The sequence below is a fragment of the Pleurodeles waltl genome, chromosome 4_2 (assembly GCF_031143425.1).
Source record: "Pleurodeles waltl isolate 20211129_DDA chromosome 4_2, aPleWal1.hap1.20221129, whole genome shotgun sequence".
NCBI lineage: Eukaryota > Metazoa > Chordata > Amphibia > Caudata > Salamandridae > Pleurodeles > Pleurodeles waltl.
Window position 1 is genome coordinate 386,907,313 of NC_090443.1, and position 26,826 is coordinate 386,934,138.

General features: G+C 43.5%; 1 protein-coding gene and 1 pseudogene across 4 annotated transcripts in view; one reads left to right on the plus strand and one right to left on the minus strand.

Moving 5' to 3' along the window:
• The window catches only part of DNM2 (dynamin 2), a 658,491-nt gene that overhangs the window by 538,641 nt on the left and 93,024 nt on the right, over nucleotides 1–26,826 (minus strand). For all 4 annotated transcript variants that reach the window (XM_069231533.1, XM_069231530.1, XM_069231531.1 and 1 more), the window contains exon 2: nucleotides 20,040–20,113. In XM_069231533.1, the coding sequence (XP_069087634.1) occupies nucleotides 20,040–20,113 (74 nt within the window). The remainder of the gene's footprint in view (nucleotides 1–20,039; nucleotides 20,114–26,826) is intronic.
• LOC138293795 (U1 small nuclear ribonucleoprotein C-like) lies at nucleotides 2,456–17,060 on the plus strand (annotated as a pseudogene).

Below are 26,826 nucleotides of genomic sequence, written 5' to 3' on the forward strand. Positions count from 1 at the left end.
CAAGGGGCACTGATGGGACCAAAAGGGAGTACAGAAAACTGACCCACCATGAACCGCAAGTAGCACCAATGGGCCTACAGGACGGGGATATGGAAATAGGCATCCTGCAGGTCCAACACCACCATCCAGTCTCCAGATTTGAGGGAAGACGCAGGTATGCAAACAATTATGATTTTTCATTTTAAAGGAAGGTGTTGAAAGGCTGGAGGTTTAAAATGGGATGGACAATGGCGCCTGCACCCCTCACCAGAAAATAGTGGAAATAACCATGTCCTACTTCTGCTGCAGAAAACAGACTGGCCTCTGTCAGTCACTGGATGTGGTGGTGGTGGTGGTGGGGGGGGTCGGGGGCTGACTTTTGGTGGGTCACTGAGCCCTGCCTCCCACCAGATGGCTGTACTCCACCAAGAGTCCGCTCACGAGCTTTGGCAGGTAGGGCTGCGGGGGGCATAATTGTCTAGGTTGACCAATTATCTTGGGTGCTGGGGCACCACTGTTTCAACTGCGAAACTGCTGGGCACCTTGTGGAGGCTGGATCAACTGGCAGCATGAGGTACCTCTGCCAAAGCAGCGATTGGAGTGATAGGGCTGATGTGGCTGGCAAGATGCAGCAGATAAGTCTAGGGAGCACTTCATGTCTCTGCTCTCCTTGAACCATATTAGAGCAGAGTGGTACTTATCCTCAAACCAGTGAGCCAAATCTAATTGCATGTCCATGCAGGATGACTGGACATTGCCTGAAAAAACAGTGGATCACAGCCAAGAGTGGTGGTAAATGGCGACACTGGTGCCAATGGAACACCTGATGGAACTGGTGGTGCCCAAGCCACAATGAATTGAGAACTTTGCCCGTCACAGCCTTCCTGTATAGCCAGGGCGAGGCCAGGTCATAGATCTTCAGGAACATGTGGGAAGACTTGAGCCTTCAAATCCCAAAGGACATTGGATTGGCAGCCTTAGCAGGAAGCTGGCATTTACAGATCGAAGTGTTTTGGCTCCATATCCAAGGGAGTAGTTGGGACCATGTTGAGATTAGTTTTCCTGGCAGATGTCTGCACCATCAAGCATCCAGGCGAGGTGAGGGGGCGATGGGGAGGCAGGCTGAGAAAAACACTGCAATGCTCGGAGAAGAGCAGTGGCATTGTGAAATCTGGTAGCTGGTCAGAGTCAGAGCAAGGTTTGGCCCATGCCCCCAAAGTGTCTGTAAGGTCCTCGTTAAAAGGTAAGAGGAGCTCAGTGCATGTTTGCCCTGACTGAAGGACTTCTGTAAGAACATTGGTCTTGACCTCCAAGGTAGCGAGCTGGAGGTCAAGGACTTTGGGCAAAGTCATTACTGTAATGTAACAAGCACTCTCCTCCATGGCAGGACCAAGGAGTGAGAGGAGCCCCAGCTCAGTGGAGGTATCAAGGCCATCAGCCTCCTTTAACTTACTGTACCAAGTCTCTTTATTGAATGCCTGGCCAATCTTATCACTCATGTCGTAATCGTTGTCCAAATCCTTGCCAATTATGCAAAGAAGAATGTTTTGTTCCCTGTAAAGGCTTGGGTGAAGGAACCAGCATCTCAACAGTAGCCAGGTGTGGCCTCTGTAGAGGTCGCACTGGCACTGACTCGGAAACAGAGAATACAAGGAGTACCTCTTTCTGGCATTAGTGAACTAGGCATGGCATTGAAGTTCAGGAACAGGCATGGGCCTCGGTGCTGGATGTGAAATCGGAACTGGAGCCAGATGGGGCCTTCTGGTGGCCTTGGAAGGTCCAACCAGTGCTGAGCATGGACCTGGCTGCAGTATTCCAGATGGAGGGCTTCTTGGCTTCGTGGGCCTGAAGGCGCACCAGAAGAATTCAGCAAGGATCCAGAGAGTCTGAACTCTTCAATCTGTTTTGGCCTGGCAGACTGCCCCAGAAACTCTGGCTATGCCAGAACAAGCTGGGGGATAGGCTCAGACATCAACCGACTTACGGAGAGGGATTGAGAAGTATGGCACCATCCCCTCCCAGTGGCAGGAGGGAGAGAGTGGCGAGAAGGGGCAGAGCCCACTTAGATTCTTTGAGGTTTTTTTTCAACTGACTAAACAACTTTGATAAAGAGGAAGACCAACCTCTGGAAAGATTTGTGCTACTGCCAGAGGAGGTATGGGACTGAGCTTTCGAATTGAGTGGACCTGTCACAGAGTTTTCTAGTGTGTGGCGATGTAGTTTTACCTCACAGTCTCAATGGCCTTTGGATTAATCAATGTGCAATCACGGCAGGCCTTAGAGTCATGACTCTACTCCAAGCACCATATGCAAACCTGATGAGGGTCAGACATTTTTTTGCAACAGTCCCTACAAGGTTTAAAACATTTTTTTTGGGGGGGGGGGAGGGGGGAGAGTATTTCCCTTGCACATGGCTTTAAACTTTTAAGAGGAATAATAGGAATCTTAAAGAGATGAGAGTGCCCCAGATCCACACATGGTGGCGCAGCAGACAGAAAGGAATGTCCGCATGTCATTTCTGGAGCAGAACGTGTCACTTACCGGCAAACAGAGGTACTGCTGCGAAGTTTCTGGACCCAGTCCGACACCTAGGGAACATTCGAAAGGTGAGGAATCTACAAGTAAGGTATCTGTTAGACCTGTAAGCCTTAGAATGGTCTTCCTCCAAACTTCACACTGCTAAACTGCTGACCTGGAAGGCCTGCTTTTCTGCTGCACTGCTCTGCTCTGCTGCCTACTACTCTCTGACCCTGCTGGGGGAGACTGGACTCTCTCTTGACCCTGTAGTGATCTCTACGGGATTGCTGGCTTGCCTCCTGCTGCTCAGGACTCGGGGATACCAAATGCCTCTATCCCTGCTCCTGGGGTTCATTGGACGGGTGCCCAGATACCTACACAAGTGAAATTGATGCATTTCCTGCCTCTTAAAAGCATACATCGACCCTGTAGCAGGTGTAAAATCAGTTCATTGCACTTGGTGCCGGAGCAGCATCTTCAAAACTGCTGCAACGACTGATATCTCCTGCCAGTTGAAAGAAGAACCCGATGAACTGGTGCAGCACTGAAACCACTGCATCACCGCCATAGCTGAAGAATGATCAACACATCCCTTCGACAACGTGGAGAAATCCGGTGCATCGGCTTTGGAATCAACGCATCGCGGCTCTGACGCTCGTCTTTGGAAACCAACGCATAGGCATCAACACGTGTGAAAAATCAACGCCTCCCTCAACTGCAGAAGTGACAGTGATGCATCGACTCCGCATCTCGTGTTTGCAACCAGGAGCAAGCTACTCTGTCCTCTGAACCTGCATGGCTACTGCACCCAGTCTGTGCTCCACTGCGATTGGCTTGAACTGCTGATTTTGCCCCAGTCAAGCGCAACCTCAATTAATACCTAAAGCGATATTCGCTTCTAATCCCTATATTTACAGTTATTCTTCTAAAATTCATATTTTGGCTTCTACTCATTGGACTTTTTGTGGTTCTGGTCTTGAATGATTTATAAAATAATAACCTATTTTCCAAACCTGGTGTGGAGTCTTTTTTGTGGTGTTTTCTGTGTGTGTGTGCGTGCGTTGCACATACACTTACACATGTCTCTTTAGATAAGCCTGACCGCTCTGTGCACAGTTACCAGAGGGTGAGCACAGGTTATCTTTTAGCATGTATCTGTTTTACTCTCACTAGAATGGTGGTACCTAATTGGAGTGGGTGAGTACCACTGCCAATTAGAGTTCCCATTTCTAATAAAGCCCCTAAAATAAATGCTGTTCATTAACATTGGTACTGTGCATTAAGGTTCAACATAACGAGAACATTAGACTTGAGCTCAAGGCCAGGCTTAGGATTAGACTAAAGGTTAACAACAGGGCATTATTTCAATGTTACCATGAAGCCCAAAGGAAACAATAAAAATGAGCCCTCGTCCTACACACTGAACCTACATTGCTTCCCTTGCAGACCACAAGCATGATTCAGAACAGACAGTTGTTAGCTTGTTCTTCTGCCTGGCTCCAGGCCTGAGGGTGGGGTTCTGAATGCTACCTTGAAGGTATTGTGTGCCAAGACCTGGCATGGTATTTCTTAAGTCTGCCGGTGGAAAAACAGGACATGCATTCTGAGGACATACCCCAACAGGGTTACAGATAGACTGAGAAAACGAATGTACAAAAGATGAGCTTTACAAACTCCTGTCGAATCCCATAAAAGTCCAATAACCATCGAAAATCTAGGAGATCTTCTGGGTCCTCGCATCTGAAGGATAAGGCTTCATATTGCAGCGTGAATAACTCAGTTTCCATTACAACCCATAAGAGCTGTTGCAAAACTCCATCATTAACTTGATCTCAGGAAGGTCCAATGTGAAATGGAAAGATCGGGTTAGATGCACCTGAAGCAGATATTATGCTGAAAAAAATCTCCTTCCAGCAACCACTATTCTTTGCTAAAAATCACACTTTAAGCTCAAGCCAAATAAAAGCAGAAAGTGGCAGAAATGGACAAAGCCATCACAGCAGGGCATGGAGTCTGATGGTTCTACCAGAGGCATATCAAGCGTGGGTGCAAGACTACCAGACTTCGGATACCCAGAAGAAGGATCACCTCACCACAGTCCAATGACTACAACTAGTAGGCAGATGCTCATTCGACATGATAGGCATCACCAACAAGACCTTAATGATAAACATTCCAAAATATATACTTACCAAACTGGCTATATCAGTTGGCAATTAAATTAAATGACAGCTGTTTGTCTAGAAACTCTGCTTCAGGAAAAGTTCCACTCTTTCTCGCTCAGTCTCAATCAATGCAGCCAAGATGTGTCACAAAAGATTATTTGAATTCAATTAAGTAAAATTTTTAACAATCTTCAAAAGACAAAATGAAAAAAGCAGAACCTTAACAGACACCTAGAAAGTAAACCATGCTCTTTCTTCTCTTCACCTGCAAACATTATATCCACCTGTTCCAAAGCCCCAATCTAGTCCTAAAACATCTCCTTATAACTTCTTGATTGCGGTCTCCCATCCTCACTGTATTTTTTCCACAATATCTATACAGTAGATAATCACAACCCTACATAGGGACTTAACATATCCAACCTTCTGTATTCATGATCTACTCTCCTGTCACGTGTCTGAATCTCCCAAAGCTCTGTTATAAACCTCCATTTTTGGTATAGCCTCCATACATATTACTAGTAATTCTCCCTCCTACATCTTTCCCTGTAACTTGAATTGTACAATTCTGTGAAACCTATACAATGTCATTAAGAAAACCAGCAAATTATTGCCACGAACATAAAATACTAATATTCTCTCAAGCTGGAATACAGGCTGTACAAAAAAAGTAAATGTGTGCGGAATGTGTGTAACTTGTTTTCACTTTACTATGCAATTTTTTTAAATGAAATAGATATGGTACTTACAGCTATATTTTGCCATAAAATGCATTTTACGGTCCGTTTAGGACACTATGACTCATCTTTTGCTAAACAAATAGCACCAAGATCAAAATTATCGCGCACGACAGCCACCAACGTTCTGTCTGTTCAAGTTATTACCATGCTATAAGTTTGTCGCAAACGTGTCGCTATTTTGCAATGTGGCATTAATGGTGTAATTTGGGAAATATCATGCAATACAATATTCTCAAAATTATGGCAAAGTAATTTAAATTTCACTAAGCCCACAAAAAGAGTAAATAAATTAAGAGGAATGAACACGCATGGTTAGGCAACAGGAAACCTAGATCCTGTGATGGTGCTGCAGGAAGTGAATAGGACCCTAGTTAACAACACGTGTGCGCTCAATGAGTCATTCTGAGCCCATCTATGCAAGACATATGCGGAGCACAGGGAGGGCCCAGGTGATCAGGTAGCTTCCTTCCTAGCAGAGATCTAACTTCCAAGGCTGGGGGAGGAAAAACCAAGCTTCCATAGATTAAACTTATTTATTATGCGCAAGGAACTCCTGGCAGCACTGCAATAACTAAAAACCGTGAAAAGGCTGGGAGACGGTGGTCTCCCAGCTGAATTCCACCAAAAGCATGCTGATTTGGTTGTTGACAAATTGCTGGAGGTCTATCATGAGGCCTTTCAGAGGGTGCTCTTGCAGGACCACCATGCGTGAGGCCAAAGTTTTGGTGCCGAAACCCATTAAGAACCCGATAGATGCATCGTCCTATAGACCGCTCTCACTTTTATATGTAGATGTAAAAATACTTAGTGGTATGCTCCCGGAACTGTTGCTCCCACATCTGTCGACACTGATACACATTTATCAGTGTACATTTTCTCCTCAGAGAAGCACCATGTATAATCTTAAATGACTGTTACATGTTTTCCATGTGCCACATTTGAGTAAGGAGCCCTATGCGCCCTGGCTTTCTTCGATAACGAACAGGCGTTCGATTCCGTACACTGGAAATATCTCTGGCGAGTGCTGGAGGAAGAAGGACTTGGTCCCCGCTACATAGCATGGGTTAAAATATTATACACGGACCCAGGAGCCAGGACACGGATGTTCAGTAAGGTGTCGGACAGGTTCCAACTACATAACGGCACCAGGCAGGGGTGCCCTTCATCACCCCTCGTTTGCATTGGCCATAGAGCCCATGGCTGAGCTGCTGCATCGAACACTAGGGCCCTGGGGGATCCCGATGGGAGAGACCACACATGTGGTATCCTTGCATGCAGACGACGCACTGGTATACTTGCAGAGCCTGGAGGACCTGGCTCCCATACTCCCGAACGTCTTACAGGCCTTTGGGGAGGTGCCAGGACTCTCTGTTAACATAAATCCCAGATGTTTCCGATGGGTGCCCTGGCCAGGGTACGGACAGGGGCACTCCCATTGGTGGGGCTCCTGTGGGGAGCTGAAAGGATACGATATGTGAGAGTCCAGAATGCCCACACAAAACAAAATCCTAGACCTTAATTTAGGCAGGATACTGGAGGGTCTGTGAGCATAGATTTGATTTTGGAGGGATCTTCCTCTGTCTCTGATGGGCAGGGCTGCAGTTGTAAAGATGGTGGTGCTCCCCAGGTGTCTGTATGTGTTGCAGGGCGTGCTCTACGAGATCACCTAGTGATACTTTACAGAACTAGATAGTTTGATAATAGATTTGCTATGGGTCAATAAGAGGAAACGAATAGGGCTACCAAATGCTTAAGCAGACCTGTGAGTGCAGGGGGATTGAGATGTCCAACACAGAACTCTGCAACACGGAGGCACACTTACAAAATGCAGACCACTGGCTAGACACCGCTGACAATTGGGAAAAGAGCCTCTTGGAGGGGTCTCACAGAGGCCTAACACTTCTTGCATTGCTTATGTGCGGTGCATGTGTGCGGACAGATAAACCATTCCCTGTGTGTCAAGGGTGCCGGGTGTGGGATTGAGAGGTCATGAGGGTGCTACGTCAGGCACCGTATGAGCAGGCTATGCCAATATGGGCACTGAAGCTGTTTGCAAGAATAGTGGAGGTGACGTCAGTACAGAAATGGAAGGACTGATGCAGTGAAGTCTTGGGAGATTTATATCTCATAGGCCAACTCATTATGCAGGAGGATGCAATAGAATCCTTTGTGCTAGGTACAGGAAAGTATTTACAATATGCGAAGATATCGGCAACTCACCCTACAAGCGGTATTGTGGGAGCGGTTTCCGGCACCAGCAATGAAAAATCTTAGTTGAAATTAATTTTATTGGGCATAATGCTTGCAGAGTAGAGCACTGCTATAAAGTGGATGGATGTGGTGCCCCCTAGCTCTTCAGAATGGCTCTGGGATACGTCAGAATGGGCAGGGGCGAAAGAAGTCAGGAAGAAACATGTGAGGAGGGATGAGAAATTAGAGGACAATTTGGCTGCATGGGCGCGGATGCTGTCCGAGTTGTGTGAACCGACAGATACAAGTGTGGGAATCAGGGGAGCAGGGAACTCTCAGTAGGGTGGTGGAAGATTAAGGGGAGAATGAAGAGGTGGAGTGATTATTCTGGATCCCAGTTAATCCCCCAAACATACCAGAGACAAGGAAGGGAGAGACATAAGAGGCACAGGCTCAGATCATACAATAGGCAGGTTTAGAGGGCTAGTATGGACGAAGGGAATGCACGGGTTTCTAAACAAATTTCTTCTACGTATGAGGGTTTTGGGATTGTTACTAAGCACTGTACTACTGCAAATATGTATAAGTATAAGTATTGCAAACCTGGAGTTGTTACAGAGTTTCACTCTTACGAAAATAAATAAGGAATTAAAAAAAAAAATAAGAGGAATGTTGGGGAAGGGCGCAGTGGAAGAAAGATGCATGCTGGGGAGGGAGTAAACGCCACAAGTAGGGAGACTTAAAACTGCTCTTGCACACTGTCAGCTATGGTCTTTGGAATACATACTGATCTGACACTCAGGCCCCACGGTTTTATGAGAAAGCAAATACACTTGCAAAAAATGACTCTGCCTAGACATGGTTAAATAGAGAACATACCATAATGCCACCAACTGACACTCCTTTGCGAAGAAGTGTTAATAGATCAATTTATAAAGTACTGCAAATTGAATTGTCTTCATGCTCTAGGAGATGTCGTGCTGCCACAACATAATTACAATGCATTAACTTCAGAAGGGCAAACGGGTGTGTTGGCCAGGCGAACCTGTGGCCTGCAGGGTTCAAAGATCCATGCGGCAGGCACCAAACCTGCTCTACAATCTCATCTGTAAATAATGAGGCAAGAAGGGTGGTGAATAATGTCAGCAATGCCGCGGCTGCACATCATGCATAGTTAACCGAGTAAGAAGACACTGCTGACAGCAGCTCATTTCTATGGCACAGTTCACCAAATGCAGTCAGTACACCTTCACAGGCACAGTGTATCTGGAGCATGGAATACTAACCAGAGTGGTCAAACTTTTAAAATAATATAGTGGGAAGACCTGGGTATAACCTGGAGGGCATAGGCTCAAACCCGAAAAAAAAAAAAAAAAAAATCAACTGATCCATTCGATCTTGTTGATAAAATGAGTGTCATTTAGTTTGAGCAATTACAACTTTTGTTTAAACTCCAAGAGACAATTCAAAGGGTGGTGCGCACTAGGGTAAACATCACAAATAGCCACTACCTCCACATGAAGGCATACTGTTGCCCTGGAGAGGTAGAAAAAGAACAGATTTGATAAGGAGACCGGAAACTTACTGCACATTGTTCCAGTGGTCTGCATTAATCGCAGATTAGCCAAAGTGTGGCATAAGGAAAATGTCACTTACCCAGTGTACATCTGTTCGTGGCATTAGTCGCTGCAGATTCACATGCTGTGCATAGTCCGCCGTCTGGTGTTGGGTCGGAGTGTTACAAGTTGTTTTTCTTCGAAGAAGTCTTTTCGAGTCACGAGACCGAGGGACTCCTCCCACTTTGGTTCCATTGCGCATGGGCGTCGACTCCATCTTAGATTGTTTTCCCCGCAGAGGGTGAGGTAGGAGTTGTGTATGCTAATAATAGTGCCCATGCAATGGAATAAATACGTATGTACAAAATGAAGGTTTAATGTAATATATTTACAAATCTACAAATGTTCAAGATCTACTTCTAAACGGCTACAGGCTCCTGGGGAGGAGGGTGGGCGCATGTGAATCTGCAGCGACTAATGCCACGAACAGATGTACACTGGGTAAGTGACATTTTCCGTTCGGTGGCATGTGTAGCTGCAGATACACATGCTGTGCATAGACTAGTAAGCAGTTATCTCCCCAAAAGCGGTGGTTCAGCCTGTAGGAGTGGAAGTAGTTTGAAATAAAGTTCTTAGTACGGCTTGACCTACTGTGGCTTGTTGTGCAGATAACACATCTACACAGTAGTGTTTAGTAAATGTATGAGGCGTAGACCATGTTGCTGCCTTTCATATTTCGGTCATTGGAATATTTCCTAGAAAGGCCATAGTAGCACCTTTCTTTCTGGTTGAGTGTGCCTTTGGTGTAATAGGCAGTTCCCTCTTTGCTTTAAGATAGCAGGTTTGGATGCACTTTACTATCCATCTGGCGATACCTTGTTTTGAAATTGGATTTCCTGTATGAGGTTTTTGGAAGGCAATAAATAGTTGTTTTGTCTTCCTAATTTCTTTTGTCCTGTCAATGTAGTACATTAGTGCTCTCTTGATGTCTAATGTATGTAGTGCTCTTTCAGCTATTGAATCTGGCTGTGGGAAGAACACTGGTAATTCCACGGTTTGGTTTAAGTGGAACGGTGAGATAACTTTTGGTAAGAATTTTGGATTTGTTCTTAGAACGACCTTATTTTTGTGTATTTGAATAAATGGTTCTTGTACGGTAAACGCCTGTATTTCACTTACTCTTCTTAGAGATGTGATGGCAATGAGAAATGCAACTTTCCACGTTAAGTATTACATTTCACAAGAATGCATGGGTTCGAAAGCTGGACCCATGAGTCTTGTCAAGACAATGTTGAGGTTCCATGAAGGAACAGGTGGTGTCCTTGGTGGTATAATTCTCTTTAGGCCCTCCATAAACGCTTTAATGACAGGTATTCTAAATAGGGAAGTTGAATGAGTAATCTGCAGGTAAGCAGATATTGCTGCGAGATGTATTTTTAGGGAAGAGAAAGCTAGATTTGATTTTTGTAAATGTAGTAAATATCCTACTACATCTTTTGGAGATGCATGCAATGGTTGGACTTGATTATTATGGCAGTAACAAACAAATCTTTTCCATTTACTTGCATAGCAGTGTCTAGTGGATGGTCTTCTAGCTTGTTTGATGACCTCCATACACTCTTGTGTGAGGTTTAAGTGTCCAAATTCTAGGATTTCAGGAGCCAAATTGCTAGATTCAGCGATGCTGGGTTTGGATGCCTGATCTGTTGTTTGTGTTGTGCTAACAGATCTGGCCTGTTGGGTAGTTTGACATGAGGTACTACTGACAGGTCTAGTAGTGTGGTATACCAAGATTGTCTTGCCCATGTTGGTGCTATTAGTATGAGTTTGAGTTTGTTTTGACTCAATCTGTTTACTAGATATGGAAGGAGAGGGAGAGGGGGGAAAAGCGTACGCAAATATCCCTGACCAATTCATCCATAGAGCATTGCCTTGAGATTGCCGGTGTGGGTACCTGGATGCGAAGTTTTGGCATTTTGCGTTTTCTTTTGTTGCGAACAGATCTATTTGAGGTGTTCCCCAAACTTGGAAGTAAGTGTTCAGGATTTGGGGGTGAATTTCCCATTCGTGGACTTGTTGGTGCTCCCGAGAGAGACTGTCTGCTAGCTGGTTCTAGATCCCTGGAATAAACTGTGCTATTAGGCGAATGTGGTTGTGAATTGCCCAATGCCATATTTTTTGTGTTAGGAGACACAACTGTGTCGAGTGTGTTCCCCCGTTTGTTTAAATAATACATTGTTGCCATGTTGTCTGTTTTGACAAGAATGTATTTGTGGGTTATCATTGGTTGGAATGCTTTTCAACGCTAGAAATACTGCTAACAATTCTAGGTGATTTATATGAAACTTTCTTTGATGTGCGTCCCATTGTCCTTGGATGCTGTGTTGATTGAGGTGTGCTCCCCACCCTGTCATGGAAGCATCTGTTGTTATCACGTATTGTGGCACTGGGTCTTGGAAAGGCCGCCCCTTGTTTAAATTTGTACTGTTCCACCATAGAAGCGAGAGGTATGTTTAGCGGTCTATCAACACCAGATCTAGAAGTTGACCCTGTGCATGTGACCATTGTGATGCTAGGCACTGTTGTAAGGGCCGCATGTGCAATCTTGCGTTTGGGACAATGGCTATGCATGAGGACATCATGCCTAGGAGTTTTAATACCATCTTTGCGTGTATCTTTTGTGTTGGATACATAGCTTGTATCACCTTGTGAAAATTTTGAACCCTTTGTGGACTTGGAGTGGCTATCCCTTTTGTTGTGTTGATTGTCGCTCCTAAGTATTGCTGTGTTTGACACGGCAAAAGGTGTGACTTTGCATAGTTGATGGAGAAACCCAGTTTGTAAAGGGTTCGTATAACATAATCTGTGTGCTGTGAACACTTTGTTAGCGAGTTGGTTTTGATTAACCAATCGTCTAGGTACGGGAACACGTGTATTTGCTGCCTCCTGATATGTGCAGCTACTACTGCTAGACATTTTGTAAAGACTCTTGGTGCTGTTGTTATTCCGAATGGCAACACTTTGAATTGGTAATGTATTCCTTTGAATACGAACCTTAGGTATTTCCTGTGCGAGGGATGTATCGGTATATGGAAATACGCGTCTTTTAGATCTAACGTTGTCATGTAGTCTTGCTGTTTCAGTAGTGGTATTACGTCTTGTAACGTGACCATGTGAAAGTGGTGTGATTTGATGTAGGTGTTTAGTGTTCTGAGATCTAATATTGGTCTCAGAGTTTTGTCCTTTTTCGGTATTAGAAAGTACAGTGAGTAAACTCCTGTGTTCTTTTGTGTTTTTGGAACTAATTCTATTGCGTCTTTTTGCAGTAATGCTTGAACTTCTAGTCCTAGAAGGTCTATATGCTGTTTTGACATATTGTGTGTTTTCGGTGGGACGTTTGGAGGGAGTTGGAGAAATTCTATGCAATAACCATGTTGGATAATTGCTAAGACCCAAGTGTCTGTTGTTATTTCCTCCCATGATTTGTGGAACTGGCTTAGTCTTCCCCCCACTGGTGTTGTGTGAAGGGGTTGTGTGACCTGTGAGTCACTGTTTATTTTGAAGGGTTTTGGGACCTTGAAACTTTCCCCGGTTTCTTGGGAATTGGCCCCCTCTGTATTGGCCTCGAAAGCCACCCCTTTGATATTGTCCCTGGTAGGTAGGTGGTCTTGTTTGTGAGGTGCTGGCTTCTGTGGCTTGACCTCGAAACCCTCCTCTGAAAGTTGTTTTGCGAAATGTGCCAAATGTGCCTCTGCCCTGCGGGGAATAGAGTGCGCCCATGGCTTTGGCTGCGTCAGTGTCCTTTTTTAATTTTTCAATTGCCGTGTCCACTTCTGGGCCAAACAATTACTGTTCATTGAACAGCATATTGAGCACTGCCTGTTGTATCTCAGGTTTGAAGCCAGATGTGCGCAGCCATGCGTGCCTCCTTATTGTCACAGCAGTATTTATTGTTCTTGCAGCTGTATCTGCTGCATCCATAGAAGAACGTATTTGGTTGTTGGAGATATTTTGCCCCTCTTCAACCACTTGTTTCGCTCGTTTGTGGAATTCTTTGGGGAGGTGCTCGATGAGATGCTGCATCTCGTCCCAATGGGCCCTGTCGTATCGCGCTAGGAGTGCTTGCGAGTTGGCGATGCGCCACTGATTTGCAGCTTGTGCTGCAACCCTTTTCCCAGCTGCATCAAACTTGCGGCTCTCCTTGTCCGGAGGTGGTGCGTCGCCTGATGTCTGCGAGTTGGCTCTTTTACGAGCTGCTCCTACGACTACTGAATCAGGTGTCAGTTGTGACGTAATAAAAGCAGGGTCTGTGGGCGGTGCCTTGTATTTTTTCTCCACCCTTGGAGATATTGCTCTGCTTTTAACAGGCTCCTTAAAAATCTGTTTAGCGTGCCTTAGCCTTCCCGGGAGCATGGGAAGGCTTTGATAATGGCTGTGGGTGGAGGACAGGGTGTTAAAGAGGAAGTCATCCTCAATGGCTCCGAATGTAGAGATCCATTATGAAATTCGGCTGCCCTAGCTACCACCTGTGCATATGCTGTACTGTCCTCAGGTGGTGAGGGTTTAGTTGGGTACGACTCTGGACTATTGTCCGATACTGGAGCATCATAGAGGTCCCATGCTGCCTGATCATCCTGGCTCATGGTGGTATGAGCTGGTGATTGTGGTGGAGTCTGTGCCGGTGATACATGAGTTGACTGTGGTGGAGAGGGTGGTGGAGTTACCCTCTTTACCACCTTTGCTTGTGGTGGCTTGTCTTGTTGCTGGAAGTCAAGCTTCCTTTTCCTTCTTATTGGGGGAAGAGTGCTGATTTTCCCTGTACCCCTTTGGATAAAGATCCGCTTTTGCGTGTGATCTACCTCTGTAGTTTATAATTCCTCCTCAAATCTGTGTCTTTTTAGTTGGGAGGACAGTGATTGTTCCTCTGAGTAGGAACTGGTTTTTGGTTTGGTTGCCGGGTGTTTTGGCACCAAAACCGTGTCTTTAGTTGTTTTCGGCTCCGGCGAGATCTTTCTCTTTTTCGGTGTCTTGGCCTCTCGGTGCCGACCATCTTCGGTGCCGCTATCTCTGTGCCGAGCAGCTTCGGTGCCGCTGTCTCTGTGTCGAGTAGCTTCGGTGCCGCTGTCTCTGTGTCGAGTAGCTTCGGTGCCGCTGTCTCTGTGTCGAGCCTTTTCTGCACCACTCTCTCGGTCCCGAGAGTGTTGCGTGCCTGTGTCTCGACCTGAGTCGGACGACTTCGGCACCAGCTCGCCCTTTTTCGGTGCCGATGGACGGTCACCTACTTTATGGGTTATGCCATGGCCTGTTGGCAGTGGCGTCCCCTGGGCTTTGTCTGTTTTCTCGTGTGATCTTTCTTTCGACGTCTTACTCACGGTTGGTTGCTCGTCGACGTCGACGTCGAATTCTTCAGCATCCGAATCGCGGATGGAGAAAGTTTCTTCTTCTTCCTCCTCCTCGAACCCTTGTTGTCCTGTCGGCGTGGAAGCCATCTGCAACCTCCTGGCTCTTCGGTCCCTGAGCGTTTTTCTCGACCGAAACGCCTCACACGACTCTTCCTTGTGTTCGGGGGACAGGCACAAGTTACAGACCAAATGTTGGTCTGTATAAGGATATTTACTGTGGCATTTAGGACAGAATCGGAACGGGGTCCGTTCCATCAGTCTCGATGTTGCACGCGGTCGGGCCGACCAGGCCCCGACGGGGGATCGAAAATACCCCTAAGGGTTACCGGAGCTCTTTAAGGCTCGGTGTCGATTTGCCCTAACTATCCCGATACCGAACGAAACAATACCGACTAATTTTCCGTTGATTCTGACTAACTTTCCGACCCGAAACACGGAGCGAAAAGGAACACGTCCGAACTCGATGGCGGAAAAAAAACAATCTAAGATGGAGTCGACGCCCATGCGCAATGGAACCGAAGTGGGAGGAGTCCCTCGGTCTCGTGACTCGAAAAGACTTCTTCGAAGAAAAACAACTTGTAACAGTCCGACCCAACACCAGACGGCGGACTATGCACAGCATGTGTATCTGCAGCTACACATGCCACCGAACCTTGATTTTTGGGGAGGGATGGTATAATAGAATCAAAAATCAAAACGTAGGCACTAGAACAAGGTTTTTCAGCCACAAAAGGTAATGTCCTAAGGACATGTCTAGCTTTATTAATGGTTTTCTTATGGAGATTTCATTCACTTTTTTTCACATTATACACAATATTACAAAGTACCAAAGGCACCCATAAAAAACTCACAGGATCAGCAAACATGTTTCATACTTAATATGAACAATTTGGATAGAAAGAGGGCTTCAAAGGCATGAATAAACAGGGGACGGTTCAGGGAAGAGAGAAACTTGGAGCATGAACAGAGAGACTCTAAAGAGTATGGTCCCCTGGCATTGTCCGCCAGAGATGTTAGATGGACAGAAAATAAATCTTACTTAAGCATCACTTTCAAGGAGGTTATCCTTTTTCTGGTTCAGATATTTTGATACCCCTTTATTTTATTTTCAATCTAGAACCTCACATTCTCTCCAGTGATTCCCAAAGGAGGCTAAGATAAGACTGAAAAAACTATGTTCCAGTCAAGAAGGATCGTGTGCATCTCAGAGACAAACAGTGCCTGGAAGTTAAGAAGACCAGTGCATGTTAGAAATGTCACTTCAATATAAAAAAAAAAAAGTCACTGGAGACTGACAGTAACCCACTCTAAATGTATACAATGCCCGGTGTATTTCACAGTTACATAAGCTCCCGCTCACAAGGCTATCTAGATTGTTTTCCATGACCTAGGACCAAAACGTGTTGTCTCTACAGGGCATGGTTAACAAAAAAAATGTAAACAGGCCTGAAAATCAACTGTTTGGTTTTACCAGCCGGTTTAGCAAGTTAGGACACCAACTGTCAGTCTCCTGGAAAGCTTTGTTCCCTGCTAGAGAAATCATGGGTGCAGCCTTACTTTCTCCCTTGAGACTTGCATAAACCCAAGCACAGAGCTCTTCTTGCCTTGCAAGAACTCACCAAGCTGGCACCGCAATGTCATTTTGACTTCTGTGGACCCCCTCTCAATCATTACAGGAACAAACTAGGGACCCCCACGAATCATTATTGGCATTAGCGACCGAGTCATTACTAGAAGCCAGGGATTCAGGCCTTCGCATTTGCGAGAATTTGTAACACAAAATAATACACAAAAATACAGAAACAAGTGTTCAGCAAATAGAAACACAAATTATTAAATATTTTATCTAAATCACAAACATGTACAAAAAAGGCAACTATAATGAGAAAGATGGAGCTTTTCTAAATTCAACTGACGTCTCATGACAGTGACGTTAATTTTGACGGTAACTCTTAGGTGGTGGAGAGAGAGTGGTGATCCAAGGAGCAAAGTAAGGGGTTCAGGGTGAAACGGAGCTCTGCCCAAATTTTACGGTGATTACTGTGACACCTACCTCACCCATAACTCGCCGTCGGTGAGGAAAACCCACTGCAGTGGCAGAAAATATAAGGTAAATGTGAAGGATTACTACCAGAAATGGATGGAGGAGCAAGCACAGAGCCTTATAGAGAAAACAACGGCTGCCTTCCAACAAGGAAAGATCCTGCCTTCTTCCTTCACCGCCCCTCCATCAGCAGGGAGTATTATACCACCACCACCAAATCTTCAAGACTTTCCAGCTGGACCTCCTTGGCTTGGGATGATACGAGCAAACCCTATGGCAGGTCCTCCAATTATGTCAATGATGTGGATGCTTCCACATGGGATGATGCAAGTCGGACCTGGACAAGGAATGCAGCCACCAATGGGAGTGCAGATGCAGATGGTACCAGGCCCTCACATGATGCGGCATCCCGTTCACGGCCCATGATGCTGCAAGCCAGACCGGGAATGGCCAGACCAAACAGATAAAGTCACTGCCAAACTTTCATCCCATTTCTATTTTCATTTGCTATCATTGCGCACAAAATAACTTCTTCACAGTGTAGGACTTCTCAGAGAGCTGTGGAACTGACGTATGATGGCAACACTTGCCCTTCATCTGGACAAACACTCGTGTCTTTGAAGTGAATTGCCACAGAGTGGAGTTGGTGGAAACTACCTACATCTACACCCAGCAGTTTGTTTTTAACATGTTTTGATTTTGCATTGCCCGATTTTTTTATTTTATTTTTTTTAATTTAAGTTGCTAAATGTTCCAAACGTGATTGCCACAACGAAAGGCATTTGTTTTGAATTGTGGCTATGTGACTAGATTTTTTAAAATAATAATTTTTAAACACATCTTGAACAATGAAAAAAAAATGAGGCCACTCATCATCTACTCTATAGTCTTAGGCACTTGCAGTGCTCCTACGAATCAATCTAAGAATACTAAATTTATACCCTCCAATTTCAAATTCCTTCACCTTTATATATTAAATGTTTCTTCTTTATTTATATACACTTTAGTAATCTGTTATTATTTACTATTCTAAGCATGCACTGATTAAGCTTTGTGGACCCCAAGGGTCCCCGGGCCACATATTAGGAGCCACTGCTTCTCGACGTTGTAACAGTGGGAAACAACATTTTGTCTACTACTGCTACTCCTTGACGGTTGCAAATAGCCAGGCTTAGAATCTAGTATTCTGGCTAGTGGTAGCAGTGAGAGCCACACAATAGAATTCTAGATGGTTAACAGAAAATAACATTTTTCACCAAGGGGATCTGAGTGATATGAAATAGAGAACGAGAGCAAAGCAGGAGTTGCCTATGATGTCACTAAAGTATCAAGATGAAAAACATCCCCAGTATTTACAGTGATCAATATATCAATCAAACAGGAATTTGTAAAGCGCACTACTCACCCGTGAGGGTCTCAAGGCGCTGAGAGGGAGGGGAGAAGGAAGAAGGGTAGGGGTGTGGGGGGGGGGGTGCTGTTCCTGCTTTAAGAGTGAGGTCTTGAGAAGTTTCCTGAAGGTAAAGAGGTCTTTGGTCTGGCGCAGGTGGGTGGAAAGAGTGTTCCACGTTTTGGCGGCGAGGTGCGAGAATGATCTACTGCTGGTTGTAGTTCTGCAGACGCGTGGGACGGTTGCGAGGACGAGATCGGCGGAGCGGAGATGACAGGCCGGGGTGTAGGAGTCGTCTGTTGACGCATTCTGTATGTATAATTTTATTTTATGTATGGCCCATTCAAATTATTTCCCCCTGCTTTCAACTGCTACACATGAGTGAAAGAATACTGGGGGGAACCATACATGAGATGGCTTCTCCTTGCCCTAAATGCGGGCAAATAAACCTAGCCTTCTGCCACCAAACCTACCCCTCTCCAAAAAAAAACCTCTGTGCATTTCAAACCCTCTCCTCCTAAAGCTGTGCTAAAGCCAGCGCTGGACTGACATGCTCTCAAAGAGTATGGACACATCGCGCAGAAGTAGGGCTTTGCCCAATTATACCCCCCATGAGTCTGGGTAATCTGACAACTCATAATACTAAATTGACTCTAGAGGGGTCAATCAATGTACATCATTTAGAATAATAAAATAGCAATTAATATTGTTCTAATATATATAATTTATTTTATTTATTCCAATGTTACACTCGGTGCAGTATTAACCAACTGCCACTCTAGAAACATCTAAGGGACAACTACCTAAACATTACAACATTGGAATACATAGAATAAATTATATATATTAGCACAATAATAATTGATGTTTTATTGTTCTAAATGATGTATATTGATTGATCCCCCAAGAGTCAATTTAGTATTATATGAGTTCTCAAAGAGTATGGAGGCAGCAGGCATCACCAAGATGTGTGGAGCCTGCATCTGAAGAATCCAGGCGTGTGGGGCCACAGACTGACGTGATGCCAGCACACAGCAGCATCCTAACGGCCGGTGCCCACTAACTCCCAAGCGCGGGAAGTCGTAAACTGATTTGCCAGCAGACTGAAGTATCAGCAAGGTAATGCTAGCAGACAATACCACTAAGACCTGTTGTGGTAGCAGACTGTAGCACCACGAGATGCTGTGGTACTGTACAGCTATTTGATTTCAGCAGACTGTTGTGCCCACAGTAAAAAAGAAAAATAATAGTTAACAAGGGCCCATTTTCACACATTATGCTTAGAGAATGGAGGCTCGGGGTGAGTCTTTTCAGGAAATTGAAAACTGTGGTCTACTCAGAGCTACAATAAACTACCAGACTCATTTACAACCCAAAAGGCAGGGCAATCGTCCAAGTGAAACACATAGGAGAAACAACCTGAACACCCTCTTCCCAAAAATAAATCGAGTAAAAGCTAAGTAAGTCTGCCACATGCTTTCAGCTGTTTTGAGTCAAATTCTACCCTGACCAGTGACAACAGCAGTGACGTGCAACACGATCACTGCATCTTCTGATAAGACATTCCTGGTAAAAAGATTTAGAATTTCATTTTGGTAAATTCTGAGCTACAAAGATGTTGTACATTATAACCCTCGTTTTCAAAATAAAAATTGATATGCAGTCACTTAAAATGTTTTTAAAGACAAACCCCCAAAACCCTTAACTTCTGAAGTAAAAGCGTTAAATATCTTTGCTTCAAAATAGAGGAGTGATGATCTCGGTGCTTATGTTTTGTTGTACACGCTGACCTTTATCAGCACACAACTCCATCAGATTAAAGTATAGCATGGTAGAAGACACTTGCGAAGCATGTGAACCCTAGACAGATGGCCTGTTAGTAGAGGCTTTACTAAAGGCAAACATACTGTAATACCAATTGCCTACGAAACAAGCCCAGTACAATGTACGCAAACATTGCGCAGCAAGTGAGTTGTAAAAATCAACTGAAGAGTCCCTTAGAACTGAGGGCACGGCTGTGCGTCTGTCGGGAGCTTTTGTTGTCAGTGAGCCCACTTACCGGTTTTAGAAAAGATAAGCTGGAGGATGAGAGGGCGTCGGGTGACGATTCCAGACCCTCGGGGAAGGAAGTCTCTGTAGAAAAAAAAAAAAAAAAAAAAAGGAGAGCGAGTTAAGGCACAAGGAAAATGGCGAATGAAAAACTTTTAAGACGACGGTCATTTTGGACTGTTTAGTCTGCTTACTCGGGGGGACTGGTGTGAAGGGTTATAGAATTCACCGTATATGGTTGTAATATACAAGCTGCTTTTCTATGCGCCCTTGGATGACCCAGAAAAGTAGTCGAGGAACCCCTGCAGCCTCCATCCTAACAGACTAAAAAAACAAGCATTTGCAATGCAACAGGTCTCACATTTGTGAAAGTTAGAGCTATTGGTATTGAAAATGGCATTTAAAAAAAAAAAAAAACTTTTGTATGCAGTGGAGCGATGATATTTGCATAGCGCTGTTGCCATTCATAGGACCTTGCAGCGCTGGAGAACCAGAAAATGGGAAATAGGTTATGAGGACCTATTACAGAATACAAGATTAAGTAAAGCATGTGAAATATAAGTAGAAGCAACATGGTTATGTTAACACATTTACACTTCTATTATGATAGCTGAAAAAAGCCTGCAATTTTTAGTACCATAGATTGTCCCTAGGGGTCCCTTGGGACCTCTTTTGGCCACATAAGGTACTACACCCTGCAATCTTTAATTCAACACATCCCTAATGACGTTCGGAAGTTGTGTTGAAAAATGAAGCACAGCACCGTTTTGAGAAAAGTTTTACACTGTGCATTCAGGTTATGACGGAGGGGGAAACAAGAGTAATACGCTGTTTGAAAGAAAAAAAAAATAAGTACAAGGTTGTGCTATATGAATCTTCACGTCCTCATGTAAAAAATAAAAAATAAATAACAGCATCCTGGAAAAAACAAACACTCAGAGAATTCAAGATTAAGTAAAGCATGTGGAATGTAAGCAGGAACAACATGGTTAAGTTAACGCTTTTGCACTTCTGATATGCGGTCTGAAAAAAAGTCTGCAACATTTACTGATGTAATGTTGACGAGGCAGGGGAAGGGTGCAGTACCACAGGCTGTCCCGAGGTGTCCCTTTGGGCCTCCATTGGCCAAATAACATACTGCACCCTGCAATGTTGAATTCAACACATCCCCAATGAGTTTCAGGCACCGTGCTGAAAAATGAAGCAATGCACCAGTTGTGAGAAAAGTTTTAACGCTGTGCATTCAGGTTATGAGGGAGGATAGACAAGAGTAATATGCATTTAAAAAAAAAAAAAATAAATAAGTACGAGGTCGCACTATATGAAACTTCACGTCCTCATGTAAAGCGCTCAGACACTGCACAGAAACAACTGCATGCCCAAAACAAGGAAGAGGAAGAAACAACATAATGCCACGCAGCGCGAATCGGCGAGGAAAAAGAAATAAAATAGTGCCACACTTAGCTATATGGCAGATCATGCAGTAAACCATATAACAGACTCAGTTTGCAAGGGGCAGCAAAGCAGCCTCAAGGCGGGACAGACGTGAAGCATTTACCTAAGAAATCAAAGGAATTTTAAAAGGCAGGCCAAGGAACGAGAGACAGTGCTTGCACGCTGCCCAGGTTCAACCCAAAAAAACCACCCTAAACATTAGTAGAGATTTGCCTAGTTGGATTTTTTGGCTGTGGCCAGAAAGTATGCTTCATTCTCCAAGACAATTTTCTTTCCAACCGGACAACGAGGTCAGATCTAGGAAAATGCATCTATCTATACGAGGCACCCAGCTCCCATATATAAAGAGACCTAGGACAGTTTCTACAGTGTGTACGGCATTCCAGCTACTGCAGAGCACACCCAATGCTGGCTTCCACAGTGTATGCCCTATGGAGGCTCCCACCCCAATGCCAGTTCGTGCAGCATGAACCCTACATTATCTTCTGCAACACATATGCTACTCCAACGTCCACAACATATTCCTTGTTTCCAGTGCCAATAATAACTTTAAATGGATTTCAAGGGCTGCTAACTTCCTGAATGTCACCTTAACAGCCCACTAGCAAAATGTCTCCTACCACACCAGGATTCCCAAACTCATCCTCCACATCTGACTTGTCTGAATCCATTGCTGAACGAGCACTATTTAAACAGATTTATCACTACTTTGGTACTACTGTATTAGTGTTCATTGAGGAAGTAACTTAACAAGTTAAACGCTGGCCGCTGATATCTGTGCAACCTATAAGCTTCCAATTCAAATCCTGTGGCAATTGATTCAGCCGTTCATCTTTTAGCTGCCAAGTCAATGAATATCATTATGTTGGGTGACTGCGATACCCATTAGTGACAGGTTACTAAGAGACAAAATTCAGTTTGAAACTACCAAGTTATTTTTTATAAAGTAAGGTTGAGTGGGAGCTCTAGTGTAGGCTTTGTGATGAGATAACAGGAAAGGCAAAGGCCTCAGGTGTAGTGTTACAAACTGCTGTTCTCTTGGGCTCTGGCAATATACGTTCATTTCATTTACACAACTGAAGGCACATAACTTCAAGCACTTGGCCCTGACCACCTTTACATTTGTCTAAAGCAGGGCAATTCAGCCTGCGGTTTGCATGAAGGTAGTAAGTCACCCACCTTCACCCATCCCGCCATAACATCCAACATGCGATTTCCCTTGACTATAGGGGCCACTGGGCCTTCCATCTTTCCCTTTTATGAAGGAAATGATCAACTGGATATATTAAGTGGTTCATCTGCAAGCCAATTTCCTACATAAATTCTGTCTTATACTTGATTCCTTCTTAGGTTTGTAGTCTGTCAATAGTCTATGTAGTGCCAAGAGACCCATTATGTTTTGGCGATTCTTAAAAGCTACTAAAAAATAAATACATTTTACCCAGCACTTCCAAATATCTATGTATCCTTTCCATCAGGAATATTAAGCATACCAAGGGGGCTATTTCCTTCGCATTGTGAAAGCATACCAAGATACCCATTACCAGGAAACAGAAAGGCAAAGCACATCCAGATGCCCATTTCATGCGCACAGAACCACCAAGCCTATATAGATATCCATATGTTGCATGGAAATAACGTCAAACAAATCTAGATGCCACTAACCGGCTACACATAAAGACCACTAAGCACAGAAAAATACCATTTCCTGCACAAGGACACATAATATTAAGATTCCCATTTCCTGCACCTACAGATCAACAAGAGCATCACAATACACAGTTCCCGTAGGTAAAAAAAAAAAAATACCAAGCACATCTGTCTGTCCATTTCCTGCATATAAGGGGCACCAAGAAAATACAGATGTTATTTTCCTCTGGATATATACTACCAGGCACATATGGGTACCCATTTCTTGCACAGGCCTAGTAAGCACAGACCATAATCTAGGTACCACAAAGCACACCCAGAGGCAAATTTCCTGTGTAAGGACCACAAGCACATGTAGGTGCTAATTTCCTTCACTTAAGTGTCACCAAACAAACCAAGTCTCCACTTTCCTGTCCTAATGTATCTTCAAGAGCTGAGAGATACTAATTTCCTTTAGATGACGACAACCAGCTTGAACAGGTAGACAGCTGTTATTTCCTGTTATTCAGTTTCAATCCATTGATTCTGTAAATCAGTAAAGCAGTCCCACATTCTGTAGGATTCTCTATTGGAATTGGATAATAATGCAATTATCCATGTAACAGGGTGGGTGTCCAAGGCCGCCCCAAGGAGGAACAAAAGTAAAGCATTTATCAATGATAACAGATTTTTTGAAAGGCAAGCCCCATGAACGAGTGATGGCGATGAGAGTGCAGTGGATGTGGTTAAAAGCCCAGCGATAGATTAAAACAGGCCAGAGCGCTTGACCAAAAAAGCAGTCACAGACATGACTGTCTACTGACACTCGCAGGCCACCATCCCTATGAGTGCAGCCATTCCTAAATGGGTCACAAATTGCAACCTGCCTCATGAATATTAAAGAGGTAGGTCCTGTGCAACCCATTTGCGAATCGCAAACAGTGTGGTTGACACTGTTGTACTTTTTTTTTTTTTTGCAGCTCACAATTTGCGATTCACCCAAAAAATAAAATACGAAAAAAAAGAAGAAAAAAAAATTAAAATAAAAATCACAAATTGCAAAACAAAATGATTGTATATCTGGCCCTTATTTTCTAAATAGGAAAAAGATCTATTACCAGAACATGCCTATCTAACAATGGAAGAGCTGGTGACACATTCGCCCAGATAAAACTATTATTGCCCTCCCATGAATTCCTTATGCCAACAGTTTCACCAACCTTCAGAGTCATCAGTAGAGAGCCAGCCAAGCAAAAAAGAGACACAAAATCTCTCCCTTAGCGAGCACAAACTCAACATAATCCAGGTGTGGTTGTTAGACATGCCAGGATTGCAGAAGTACCTTACATATAATCAAGCCACACACTTCTGCGATAAATAGGGACCTTGACGAAAGTGGCCCTCCTCCAAAAGGTTTAAATATGTGTGTTGGACGGACACCAGTATTTCCTTCTTTTTTGTTTGAGGATGGGCGTGCAGAACCCTGGTCGCTCCATGTGCTCCTACACTTGGCTACACCCACAGGGGGATGGATTCCTGGAACATCCCTCTTCCCAGTTTTGCTCCTTTTAAAGGATTACAAAGGGAACTAGCATTGGTAAATGCATTAGGTTTCGCCTATATGATTAATAATTATTTTTCTTTTTTGAAGATTTTGAGTAGTTCTGCATTATAAGTTACTGAAGCTCCGTTAAATTAATGTGTGCGATAAAGAAATGCAGCTGTGCTTGCTGCCACAAAAAGCATGTGTTAAATGCATGTGAAAAAGTACGCAAACATTAGTTAAAACCAGTTCCACTCCAATACAGTGCCATAGCATGCAGGCATGGAAAGCTATGTAAAAGTTATGTAAAGTCCCAATGTAATACTAAAAGGGTTGGTTGAACAAAGAAATGTTTCGATGAAATACATTTTGTGATTACAGATGAAAGTATGTAGCTTGCCACCAACCTTGAAATGCGTGCTTAAAAAAAAAAAAAGCCATGCACTAAAAGAGAGTAGGGTAAACTCATAAATATATCAGAGTGTGGTAACAACACATTTTTTAAATGTGTATTGTAAAGAACACAAAGTAGAGTTGAAGAGTTTTGAGCCCAAAATAACCAGAACTTATATAGGTTAGAAGCACAATACAAATGCATGCTGACAGGAGAAGCTTACATCTAACAAATTGTTTCTCAGATAAAAAGGGCGTGCTTTTTTTCCCTCCTTAACCCCTCAGGTGTCTTGGACGAGCCCAGCTTGTTAGGCCATTTCAGACTATGAAACCACTAGGCATCAGGGATATATATACATATATTTTTTCAGAAAACAAGATTCTCTTTCTATGTAGACAAGAGAAAACCGCACTCTGTCGTTGTGCCCCAAAAATACTTTAACTTTAATACATTAGTGAGATCATAAACAAACAGGAATCCCCTGACGCGTTTCGGTCTCACCGGACCTTGTTCACAGGTGTTTCCTGTGTACTAATTTTAGCGCTTTAAATAAAATACTCCAAAGTAACAGAAAAAATACTCAAAGTTACACCACATATCAAAAGTTACTCCATAACATCACTAAATATGTACACTTTAACAAGGAAAAAATTAAACGCTTTTCTATATACATGTTTATCAAATTATAACAGTGTTTTAACTACACTCCAGAGTGTTTTTCACTAAATTCCACATTGCAATGCATTATGGTATATGTAGTTTATAACATGTCATTGAATCAAATTATTTTTGAATATATATTATGAAATCTCATTTCAGCGACTAATGGAGACTTCAAAACAATTTCTGAGGTATATTAACAAAAATTATAGGGGCCCTCATTAATTATTAATTTATATTCAGATTGGATTCATATTCATTTATTGCATATTACCTACAATAGCACAATCCCCAAAGTTTCTTATTAAAGAAGGCCCTCACTAAGTTCTGCACCTCTGATGTGAGAATATTAATGTTTGGATATTATTCCTTCAGTCAACTTGTTTTTATAGCGCCAAAATTATGTCTATATGACAAATGACAACAGGAAAGAGAGCATCTTGTCAATTGATGAAATAAAATAAAATAAAATAAGTGAATGGCAACATCTTATGAGCTGTGACAAAACTTATAGGTGTACAAATAACTCTTCATCCTGATTTAAACCTAGCGGGGTGAGAGATCGGATATCAAGTATATGTCTGGATTCCAGTTGACGCAATTTATTTTCTCTGTCACCACCACGTTCTGATTTTGGTACCTGATCAATTACATAGAATGTCATAAGTGCCCACTGGCTATCATGTTTCTGTTCCATATGTCTCGCTGTTGCATAGCTCCTAGAGCATTTCTTCAAAAGTTAGAATGTGGGTAACTTTTCCCTGTATAGAAATGTTATCACGTTTTCGAATTACAAACGTCCCTGGACTGTAAACAGTGTGAAGTTGTGTTAATTAAAATAAGTTAAAGTGAAGGCCAAATTAAATGACTTGGTAACCGTTTTAATAGAAGGAGCTATGCGCTCAGTTTGCCAGCAAGCTTTAAATGCGTTCAATAACAAGGGTACCTGCCTAAATTTAAAATGCAAATTATAAACAAAACAAATATTTTCAAAAGGAGCCAGAGCTTTAAAAGAGTTTATCCTCTTGCTAGTAAGGGAGAGGATTACCTTTTTGCTATAGCAAGGGTTCAAAGCAGCTCAATGAAAAACATTTGTTGCTCCAGGATGGATGATGG